Genomic DNA, 11891 nt, shown 5'->3' with positions numbered 1-11891 from the left:
ATATAATTAAAATTTTGGATCCAATCGGTCCCATACGGAATAGCGCATAAACTGGGGTTTAAGCTTTTGTCACTCTCGCAACCTATCATCTAATTGCTACTCCACAATGCATTCCCTTAGGCCCCAAAATGGTGAAGTGTCATGTAGTCGAAGTTCACATGACACCACTAAGGGAATCACAACATACATACTATCAAAATATCGAACACATATCAATTTCACATGATTACTTGCTACATGATTTCTCCTGTGACCTCAAGAACAAAAGTAACTACTCACAAATGATAATCATGATCAAAATCACAGGGGTATTAAATAGCATAATGGATCTGAACATATAATCTTCCACCAAATAAACCATATAGTAATCAACTACAAGATGTAATCAACACTACTGGTCACCCACAAGCACAAATCTATAGTTCTGGTAAGAAGATTGAACACGAGAGATGAACTAGGGTTTGAGATGAGATGGTGTTGTTGAAGATGTCGACGAAGATAGCCCTCTCCAAGATGGAGAGTTGTTGGTGGTGATGATGACGATGATTTCCCCCTTCGACAGGGAAGTTCCCTCGACGGAATCGCTCCACTAGAGGGAAAAAGTGCTCCTGCCCAAGTTCCGCCTCGAGACGGCGGCGCTCCATCCCGAAAATGCTCTCCTTATTTTTTTAGGTAAAAATGACTTATATACCAGAAGATGGGCACTGGAGGTGGCCCTGGGTGAGCACAACCCACCAGGGCGCGCCTAGGCTCCCTGGCGCGCCCAGGTGGGTTGTGCCCACCTGGTGGGCCTCCTCTGGTACTTATTTGCTCCAATATTCATCAAATATTCCATAAAATTATCCCTGAAGTTTTAGCTTGTTTGGAGTTGTGCAGAATAGGTAGCCTGACGTAGCTTTTCCAGGTCCAGATTTCCAGCTGCCGGAATTCTCCCTCTTTGTGTGTACCTTGCAAATTATGAGAGAAAAGGCATTAGAAGTACTCCAAAAAGCATTAGTATGCATAAAAAATCATAAATAACAGTAGGAAAACATGATGTAAAAATGGACGTATCAGGTATCTCTGGGCCCTCTCGGTAATACACATCACAAGCTTGCAAGCAAACGACTAAGGAGTTAGTCATGAGGTGATGTATTATGGAATGAGTAAAGAGACTTGTCGATAACGAGATTGAACTAGGTATGAAGATACCGGCGATCGAATCTCGGACAAGTAACATACCGATAGACAAAAGGAATAACATATCTTGTCATAACAGTTTGACCGATAAAGATCTTCATAGAATATGTAGGAGCCAATATGAGCATCCAGGTTCCGCTATTGGTTATTGACCGGAGAGGTGTCGTCATGTCTACATAGTTCTTGAACCTGTAGGGTCCGCACGCTTTACGTTTGATGACAATATAGTATTTTATGAGTTATGTGATTTTTTTGACTGAATGTTGTTCGGAGTCCCGGATGAGATCACAGACATGACGAGGAGTCGCGAAATGGTCAAGAGGTAAAGATTGATATATAGGACGATAGTATTCGGACACCGGAAGTGTTCCGAAGGGTACCGGGAACGTATCGGGTCACCGGAAGGGGTTCCGGGCACACCCCCCCCCCCCGGCAAAAGATATGGGCCTTCTGGGCCAAGAGGGGAAACGCACCAGCCACAAGGGGCCCCCCATATGGGCCGAACCAGAGGATAAGGAAAGAGGGGAAGGGAGAAGGAAAGGGGGGGGGGGGATTCGGCCTCCCCCTTCCTTCCCTCCTCCCTCCTCTTTCCTCCCCCCTCCGGCAAATAAGGAAAGGGGGGGATTCGGCCTCCCCCTTCCTTCCCTCCTCCCTCCTCTTTCCTTCCCCCTCCGGCAAATAAGGAAAGGGGGGGATTCGGCCTCCCCCTTCCTTCCCTCCTCCCTCCTCTTTCCTTCCCCCTCCGGCAAATAAGGAAAGGGGGGGATTCGGCCTCCCCCTTCCTTCCCTCCTCCCTCCTCTTTCCTTCCCCCTCCGGCAAATAAGGCAGGGGGGCGCCGGCCATGGGGAGACCCCAAGTAGGATTCGGCCTACTTGGGCGCCTCCTAGCTGCCTCACCTCTCCCTCCCACCTGTATATATGTGGGGGGCGCCCTAGCACACACCAGACAATTGCCTAGCCATGTGCGGCGCCCCCCTCCACCGTTTACATCCCCAGTCATATTTTCGTAGTTCTTAGGTGAAGCCCTGCGGAGATCACTTCACCATCACCGTCACCATACCATCATGCTGACAGAACTCATCTACTACCTCGAAATCTTGCTGGATCAACAAGGTGAGGGACTTCACCGAGCTGAACATGTGCAGAACTCGGAGGTGCCGTACGTTCGGTACTTGACCGGTCGGAACTAGAAGAAGTTCGACTACATCAACCGCATTGTTAAACGCTTCCGCTTACACCCCCCCCCCCTCATTGCTATGCATCTCCATGGATAGATCATTGCGTGTGCATATAATTTTTTTTTGTTTTCCATGCAACGATTCCCAACATCTGATGCCTAATAAGATCAAAATCCCCAGCCACAAGCACCAGAGTGCAGCACCGATCAACCTTCTTCTGCAATTCTGTCAAGAACAATGCCGACCTCGTGATCAACCAGGCCATAAACGATTATCACCTCCTAGCCACCGAGGTTCAATCGTCGGCCAGTCAGCGCCATGCTGAGAAAAAAATATCCTCGACCATGTTGTCAACAATGAATGAAGTTCAACATGAATAAGTATATAAATCAAATTCTTTGTACTTCGATTGTTTGGCACAACCAAATGATGAGTATCATATTCTTTCAATTATCGACACCCGACACCTGCATTAGGCTAGATGGGTAGAGGAATAAATGTTGAAGCTAATGTCGGCGTTGCCGAAGGTGCACATGCGCAAACAGGTGTGGAGGCGGAACTAATGTAACCTCAATGCATTACTTTAATATGATATAAAAATTTCAAGTAACGATGCATTTGTTGAATATAGCAATTTTTTATTTTAATCCATAAATAAATCATGATGACATTGCCAACAATCTTAACCTCATACTGATAGTTAAGCATATGAGCACGTACTAAGCATGGAACATGCAAATATATGATAACAACAAGTACGGCTAACATATGAAACAATAAGTAAGGGATGAACATATCATCCCCTTCGATAGGAAAAGAAAAAGTTGCGACAACATAGAGGCTTCATCAGCCTTCTTGTTCAACATGTCGAGCTTGTCAAGCAAAGCATTGGTGGGGAGATCGAGGAAGTAGTTGAAGTCGTGGATGTATATGAATAGTGTTGATCCGTCGCACTGAGATACCCCCCCAAAACCTTCACTAGTAGAAAAACGGGCATTAGAAACGGCCCCAAAAGCGGCTATGTCCCAAAGTTACAAAGCCGACTATAATCCAGCAACAGTGGTGATTTATGTGGTCGAGGCGGTTGCAAAGTTGAAACCGTCTATAGTAATTAGTGGAGGGAGTTGGAATTTAAAAGAGATTGAGGCTGGGATGTATTGAAGTTGTTTCGTAGTAGAACCGCCTGCAATATTCCAACACCTATGCATTCTGTTCTGTCCCCATTCGTCAGCCCATAGCTTCACACCACAGGATGTTAGATCCAGTGTCTACAAGCCTCTATGTCACTGGCATTTGGCTATGGTGGAGCATGCGACCCCGCACGGTCACCATGGTGCATCACTGTGCCTCGTGCCTCCATGTTTTGTCCTGTGCTGTCTCCAAGTGGTCTTGTAACCAGCTGCTGGCCTAGCCTTGGCTGAGTTCCTCTTCTTACCGACGGTTCGACATCCTTCGAGTCTGGACGAGAGGGTAGGGTCCCTCTTCGGAATTAGAGAAGGAAGGAGCTGTGTTCCCTCATCCCGGTGGATCGGTGTCGTCATTGTCTTTTTGTGACTGTCGGCTGATCATGGATGCAGCTTCTATTTAGTCGTTTTAGGTCTTTGAGTGTTGCGGGCATCCACATTTGCAAGATGTTCGTTCTCTTTGTTTTCTTTAGCTTCCTGTCTGTGCTGCCTTGTAAGCTGCTCTATCAACTCCATGTATCTTTCTACCGACTACTTCTTTGTGGCCTTGTGTAATCCCTGGCCGGCTGATGGCTCTGTTAATTTAAAGTTGGACGCTTCTTGTGCCTGTTTCTAAAAAAAATGTTGCAAGACCTCAACTAAAAACATCCGTGAAACCACAGATAAATTGATTGTTCCAATAGTTCAAGGTTTAAAATCAAGTGGTTTTTTAGTTCACAAGTCAATTTGAGATATAAGATATGGTACATTGTATTTGCAAAATCTGAAGTCAATTTGAGATATACAACTTTACAATACTAATTTACAACTCAAGTATTATAATAAACAAAAGTTACAGCGAGTTCAAACAAGAATTATACACCATATATTTATCACAAATGGAAAGGACAATAGCCTATAAATCAGATATACTAGTTACACATTCACACCAAAGGCTTGTGCTCCCTGGGCAACCTTGATGAAGACATCTTCCAAGGTGGTGTCAGTGAGGCCCCAAGCGTGAATGCTAAAACGGCACTTTGCAGTCTCGACTTCATGGAAAACGCTTGCTATCTTCACCTCCTGCTTTGGCAGCTCAAATTTCTGTGTTCCAGATATGTGATATATCCTGTTTGCATTTGGCGACAAACGGTGAACCAACTGTTCAACCTCCTGCTCATGTTCCGGAGATGTTGTGACTGTGAGCACATAGGTACCCCCATATCTTGCTTTTAGCTGAGAACATTGGAGCGAAAAAATTGGTAAATGTTCAATTAAGTAGGACTGTACAAAAAATGTACTTATGTGTGCCATACAAGTGAATAAGTAATTTACCTCTTTTGGATTTCCAATGCATTGGAAACCACCATCAACAAAAATACTGAGTCTATCACATAGTACCTCTGCCTCTTCCATTGAATGTGCTGTCAAAAACAGGCATGATAATTCACAATGTATCTATGGAAGCAATCAAGAGAAGATTAGGGAAGTAGAATACTTGTAAGAATGATGGCACGGTTTTTCTTCGCTTCCTTCACAACTCTCCACAGGCTATTTCTTGATGCTGGATCTAGTCCAGTGCTCGGCTCATCCATGAAGACAACCTAAAATTATGTGTATGCAAATATCAGTTGAAGGTTCCATAATATTTTCTACATCAAAAAATAACAGCAATCAGGTCAGTACCTTGGGGTCTCCAATTAAGGAGATTGCGACACTAAGCCTCCGTTTCATGCCCCCACTGTACTTCCCCACTTGCTTATCACCGACACCACCACGGAATAGGTTAACACTCTTCAGAGAATCATCAGTTGCCTGACAGGACAAAATGTTTTACATTTCAAATACTGATCCATTCATGCATATTATGATCCAATTGTTGCTAAATGGCAGAACCAGTGAACATATAGCACTGTGTTTCACAATCAGGTAAACAATAATAGATACTGGTGCAAACACACAAAAATTGCAGAACTATACCTTCAGCAATTCAGCGCCTTTAAGATTTTTTAGTCTTCCATAGAACAATAGATGCTCTTTTCCCGTCAATGTTTCCCAAAGTAAGCTATATTTCAAAAAGCATTAGCATTCGGGCAGCATAGTGTGCAGGACAGCTATACAACAACAAAAACATCAGATTAATTTAAGATAAAGGCCCTACTCATGTTGTGGGCAGACACCCATATTTGTGTATATTTCGTTCATATCAGTACGTATATCCATTCCATGGACATAAGCAGTGCCAGACATAGGTGGAACGAGCCCAATCATCTGCAGAGGAAAAATTGAAAATATATCCGCAAGGAATGAATATGTTGGTTAACTTTGTCGAAAAATGAAATGTACTATATTTCTTGCCACCATACCATACTAATGAAGGATGTTTTCCCAGCCCCATTCGGGCCAAGCATTCCAAAACATTGACCTTTCGGGAGGGCAAGAGACAACCCACGAACTGCAAGCTTGTCAGGATTTCCATCCCTTCCATGGTAAACCTTCTTTAGGTTATCACATATAATAGCATAATTTGCATTGGGTTCCAGCAGAAGCTGCTCAACGGCCTCTCTCTGAACATAATAACAAATGGATTATCAATAAACACATATGTTGTCAGGGTCTTCTTCTATAAAGAAGAATAGGTATCTGTATCTTTCAGAAATACGCAAGGGAGTATATAACTTACTTCCTGAGTCGCGTCGGGGTTCTCCATTTCAACTATTACTTTAGATCCTATCCGACCAAAGCTATACATCCGGAATGATGCAGCTCGCTTCTTAAAGCATTTCAACAAGATTAAAAACCTTTTTCGGAGTCCACCACCCAGTAATGAGACTTGATCCAAATAAAATGCCAATGGGAGAAGTATTGCCCATTCAACAGCCATGATAATCAATACAGTACGCATTCCATTGACAGGGTCACTCAAGCTAGTCCACGTCATACCATCGGTTCCCATTGCAGTTCCAGTGAATGCATATTGACCAAGCTCGTATAACCCTCTGTAAAGTGAAAATCCAGGGATAATCTCCATCACCACTATCCAACCCTCTTTAATTATGTGGAACAATAAAACTTGTCAAGCTTTTGATCTAAAATTAGTTAGTTGTAAAACATACATAAATGAGAAAGTAACTTACTCGGGAAACTATTATCCTGGATAAAAAAGCGCAGAAGAAATGCCCCTAGTAAACCAGAACCAAATACATAGATGTAACCAACCACTGCAGCACCGTAATTTCAAATCAGTCACATATGTATTATAAGCACAACTTACTCACTTTCGATATAACTAATCTTAGTGACGGACCTGTGGCTATTTTGACAGAAGAAAAGAACGATGCTGCGAAAAATGCTAGAGCAATCTGCAGATTTATGTAGATGAAGTAGAAAACAATCTGAATGCCGTAGTCATTTGTTGTAAAGAAACCCAGACCTGTGCAGAATAAAACCATTTCAAGGAGAGTCAATTTATGTAAAATACATGCAATTTCTTGATGATTTTCGAAATAATTACCTATCAATGAGCCAAAAGTGACAAATAGTATCATATAGAGAGCTGATAGAGCAAAGAAGTAAGTATAAGTTATCATCCAGTAAGGACCGGACTTCAAACCATGCATCTTCATCATAATTTTCAGCTTTTGTTGCTTCTCATACACGAGATATGTTAGTATAACCTGTAAAAAGTATTATACCAAGTTACCAACTCATTCACTTTATCCATTTTTGTGAACTTTCTTACAAAAGGTTGTGCCTCATACTCACTGGAAAGAGTAGTTCTATGATCCATGTGAAGAATAGCGCACCAAGAAGAGAAGACAGGTCAAGTTTAAGTTCTGATCCTACTTTTGGCATATCTTTAACATATTCAAGCAGCATTTCTGCTCCACTTCCTCTGAGAAACTTGATGTATGCGTTGGACACCTATATGAAAAACAGCACACCTCAAAATGATAGCTGAAATACAAATGAAGTTCACTTAACATGAAGTCACCCAGTAGTTAAGAGCACATACCATGTTAACCAAGCGTGGTACTCGTAATAATGCCATTTCAAAAACTCCGGTATTGTTGTTATATGTAGAGTTGAACCAAATAGTAATATCAAGACTATCTGTATTTGTACTCAAGAAGTCGTAACCTGTGAAGAAGAACAAGTTATACACCGAATAAAAGCAAATGATTCTTACACTTCACTGAACTAGATCAGTGGATACCTGCAGCAAATTCATTCGCCTTCCCTCCTCCACTTTCCCTTTGTTGCCTATAACCCTTAAATAGTTCGTCATTGATAACTGATGCGCTTTCACGCCATAATGATAAGCCTTGAATGCAGTCTACATCTGGACATCCAAAAGAGCATTGGGAAATAGAAATATTAGTAGGCAATTAGGTATACCAGGAGCACAGAACGTATGAAAAAACAGCCTTCAGTATATTGCATATTCTCAGAAAGTGTCCAGGATTTCAGTAACAAAAGGAAAATTTCCTGCTAACATATATTAACGTACATCCTCTTGTTTCAGAGAAATAGTTCAAATTCCAGTCCCATCTAAACATTTGAGGAGACCTGATCAGCTGATTGGTTCCTTCATTTCTAAATATTAAGATAAGACCGACAAACAACAAAGCTGAAGATGAAGCACACACTAACATTACCACTGTAGAAGGCCCAATATTATGAATGTTGTCAAGCATGCTATTGTTAAGAAAATTAAAGCTTACAAACATGAATTAGTAACCGAAGTAGTAATTCTTCGCAATAGCTTCATCTATAAAATGCTACTTACTGAATGTTGTCAAACATGAAGTAGTAATTGGTAATCGAAGTAGACAATGAGGATTTCAACAGAGGAAGAATGCTACTTACTGAGTTTAAGGGGTTTCGTCCCAGCATTGACTGAAACTGTTTGCAAGAAATTGGGCCTACACCGAGGTTGAACAATATACAGAGTATTCCCTGGAGTAAACGATGGTTCTAAAAACTGTCTAAACGACGCCGGCGCTTCGGAGCCCTTAGACAAACAGATCCAAAAAAAAACTCCGTACATTAACAACTGCAAAATCAGCTAGGTGCGCAAATAGGTTTTAAAGAAACTCACAGAAACAATCTTGGAGAGCATGTGTAGATAGTCGGAGAAATTCAAAGGCGAGGACAGAGCAGGGAAGAGTTGACCCGAAAGACCTGCCGTTCCATTCCAAAGCACGAACATTAAGATGCACAAACATGTCATCTACTATACCTAGCTAATGTACCATGATTTAGAGATAATACATACTTTGGGCCAGCGAGCGGTTGCCTCCGGTGACGAGGAACGCGGCGGGGCAAGAGCGGGTGTGCCGGCAAGCCGGGCCAGGCAAACCGTGGAGCGGCTGGGAGGCGGTCCTGACGGCCCGGGACTCGGGCGGGGGCAGCTGGAGCACGGCCGGCCACCGCGGCGGGCTGGGGACCGGGCAGGTGGCCACCTGGTCCTGCGTGGAGTACTGCACGCCGCACTCGGTCCTCCGGCAGCTCCCGTCGGCGGCCGTGTCGACGCACGCGCAGCCGCAGCGGTACTCGGGCTTGCCGATCTCGCGGTTGATGATGCCCTGCATCACCACCAGCAGCACGCAGAGGAGGATCGGGAAGACGGTGATGCAGACGTTCGTCTTCACGTTCCGCTTCTGTAAGAGCATTAGCAATCAAGACGGCAGATCAAATGTCGCTCTTCTTCTTGCCGTGGGAAGGGAGCGCATTCATGGAATGGATGCGCAGCCGCATCGACGACGGCGAGCAGATCAAGAAACAGAGCAAGAAGAAGAAGAGGGCGAAGAGAAGAATCTCGTGGACGGACGGACGGACGGACCTGGAAGCAGAGGTTCTTGCGGAGGAGGGCGTTGGCCTGCGTGGCGAAGCCGGCGGGGCCCCTCGAGCCATCCATTGCTGGAGACGGAGGAGAAGGCGGAGCTCGGCTGTCTCCGAGCTTGGGTTGGGTTCCGCCTCCCGCCAACTCTGCTTCACACAGCGGATCGGGTGCAATTCTGTAACATGGAGCTAAAGTCGTCGGCTATTGTTTTGACTTGCCAAGTTGCTCACAACCCACGTGGGAGCCATGTACTTGTACCGAGTGTTCAGGGGCATCTCGTCCGCGGACCTGTGGGAACACTTGTGATCACTAATGCCGGAGCCGGTCATCTAACTGTAGCCGCAAATGTTCATAGACATTTCAAACGAAATTTAACAAAAATTAAAAAAAAAATATAAATTTAAACGGACCGAACGAATTTGATTCAAATTTGGATAAAATTTACACAAAACCGGATGATTTTCGTTTAAACGGGAGAACATGCATTACATTTTTCGATATATTTCAACCAAGCCCTTTGTGAAAGAGTAGTGGCCTTCGTGGGACCCATGCGCCAGTGGCCTCCCATATTGTACTCTTCCTCTCGCTACTGGTAGCGCCCGCGGACGTCTCGGCTTCATCGTCGTGACAATGGGCTGCGGCCGCCACGGACACTACCACTAGTAGAAAACAGGGCTACCGTTTGGCCCTGGCCAGCCCATTAGTCCCGGTTCTTCAAGAACCGGGACCAATGGGGGGTATTAGACCCGGTTCGTGAGCCCAGGGGGCCGGCCGGGGCCTCGTGGGCATTGGTCCCGGTTCGTGTAGAACTATTTGTCCCGGTTCGAGCCACGAACCGGGACCAATGGTCCTCGCTGCTGGCCCACAACCATTGGTCCCGGTTCGTGGCATGAACCGGGACAGAAGGGGTGGCTTTAGTCCCGGTTCATGCCACGAACCGGGATAAATAACTTGCCTATATATACCCACCGCCATGGCAGGGCACTCCACAGTGCTCTGTTTTTTCAATCCGGCGAGGAGAGGGCATTTGGGTGCTCTAGTTCACCTCCTATGCACATGAGGTGTTCGATGAAATGCCCGAGCCACACTAGTTAAGCTTTCTCCTCTCGAAGCTCGACCTAGGAGCTCCATTTTTTTCGAGATTTGTCTAGATTTAGGGGTCCGTCACGCCCCGTCCCTATTTTCACCGCCGTTGATCGCCCCCGCCGATCTCGTCGCCGGCACCACCGTGGTGAGCCTCTTGTTCTTATCTTCTTTATGATACTTCTCTGATTTTCTTACTTTAGATAGATATTTGTCTGATTTTCTTAATTTTGACACACATAATTATATGTAATGCACGCAGATGAACCGGCAATGGATGTATGGTGAGAGACACACCTTCGAGTACATTAAGGGCGTGCATATTTTTCTCGAAGTGGTTGAGGCAAACAAGCAGAATGGTTTTATGTGTTGTCCATGCAGTAAATGTGGGAATACGAAGTCTTACTCTGACCGGAAAATCCTTCACACCCACCTGCTTTACAAGGGTTTCATGCCACACTATAATGTTTGGACGAGGAACGGAGAAATAGGGGATATGATGGAAGACGGCGAAGAAGAAGAGGACGATGACAACTATGTGCCCCCCTGAATACGGTGATGCTTGAACGGGGGGAGCTACTGAAGATCAAGAGGAACCAGACGATGTGCCCGATGATGCTGCAACAGGGGAAGCTGCTGAAGATCAAGAGAAACCAGACGATGTGCCCGATGATGATCTCCGCCGGGTCATTGTCGATGCAAGGACGCAATGTGAAAGTCAAAAGGAGAAGCTGAAGTTCGACCGCATGTTAGAGGATCACAAAAAAAAAGTTGTACCCCAATTGTGAAGATGGCAACACAAAGCTGGGTACCGTACTGGAATTGCTGCAGTGGAAGGCAGAGAATGCTGTCTCTCACAAAGGATTTGAGAAGCTACTGAAAATATTGAATAAGAAGCTTCCAAAGGATAATGAATTGCCTGGCAGTACGTACGCAACAAAGAAGGTCGTATGCCCTCTAGGATTGGAGGTGCAGAAGATACATGCATGCTTAATGACTGCATCCTCTACCGCGGTGCGTACGAGGATTTGAACGCATGCCCGGTATGCGGTGCATTGCGGTATAAGATCAGACGAGATGACCCTGGTGATGTTGACGGCGAGCCCCGTAGGAAGAGAGTTCCTGCGAAGGTGATGTGGTATGCTCCTATAATACCACGGTTGAAACGACTGTTCAGAAACAAAGAGCATGCCAAGTTGATGCGATGGCACAGTGAGGACCGTAAGAAAGACGGGAAGTCGAGGGCACCCGCTGGCGGGTCGCAGTGGAGGAAAATCGAGAGAGAGTACTGGGATGAGTTTGCACGTGACCCAAGGAACGTATGGTTTGGTTTAAGCACGGATGACATTAATCTTTTCGGGGAGCAGAGCAGCAATCACAGTACCTGGCTCGTGACTCTATGTACGTATAACCTTCCTCCTTGGATGTGCATGAAGCGGAAGT

At 45.0% G+C, this 11891-nt stretch overlaps 1 protein-coding gene across 1 annotated transcript; it reads right to left on the bottom strand.

The window, feature by feature from the left end:
- Positions 1-4280: 4280 nt before the first annotated feature.
- On the bottom strand, positions 4281-9440 carry LOC123090361 (ABC transporter A family member 7). The gene is made up of 18 exons (XM_044511697.1): positions 9366-9440; positions 8799-9183; positions 8622-8704; positions 8390-8534; positions 7737-7862; positions 7536-7660; positions 7286-7444; positions 7035-7197; positions 6828-6953; positions 6658-6741; positions 6204-6568; positions 5887-6087; positions 5682-5791; positions 5501-5585; positions 5207-5335; positions 5019-5124; positions 4856-4944; positions 4281-4756 (listed from the first exon to the last, which is right to left on the bottom strand). Exons 1-18 carry the CDS (start codon positions 9438-9440, stop codon positions 4457-4459), a joined length of 2856 nt encoding a protein of 951 aa, XP_044367632.1. The 3' UTR covers positions 4281-4456.
- Between the last annotated feature and the right edge of the window lie 2451 nt (positions 9441-11891).

The sequence above is a fragment of the Triticum aestivum genome, chromosome 4B (genome assembly GCF_018294505.1).
Source record: "Triticum aestivum cultivar Chinese Spring chromosome 4B, IWGSC CS RefSeq v2.1, whole genome shotgun sequence".
NCBI lineage: Eukaryota > Viridiplantae > Streptophyta > Magnoliopsida > Poales > Poaceae > Triticum > Triticum aestivum.
The sequence above is the reverse complement of the archived record's forward strand: the minus strand, read 5'-3'. Positions and strand labels throughout refer to the sequence as shown.

Excerpts from the sequence above, each read along its gene's own strand:
- LOC123090361 (XM_044511697.1), bottom strand. The coding sequence starts at position 9,440 with ATGGATGGCTCGAGGGGCCCCGCCGGCTTCGCCACGCAGGCCAACGCC. Across the intron at positions 5,792-5,886 it reads AAACATCCTTCATTAGTATG|ATGATTGGGCTCGTTCCACC; the intron begins GTATGGTGGCAA and ends TTTCCTCTGCAG. Across the intron at positions 4,757-4,855 it reads GCATTGGAAATCCAAAAGAG|CTAAAAGCAAGATATGGGGG; the intron begins GTAAATTACTTA and ends CAATGTTCTCAG.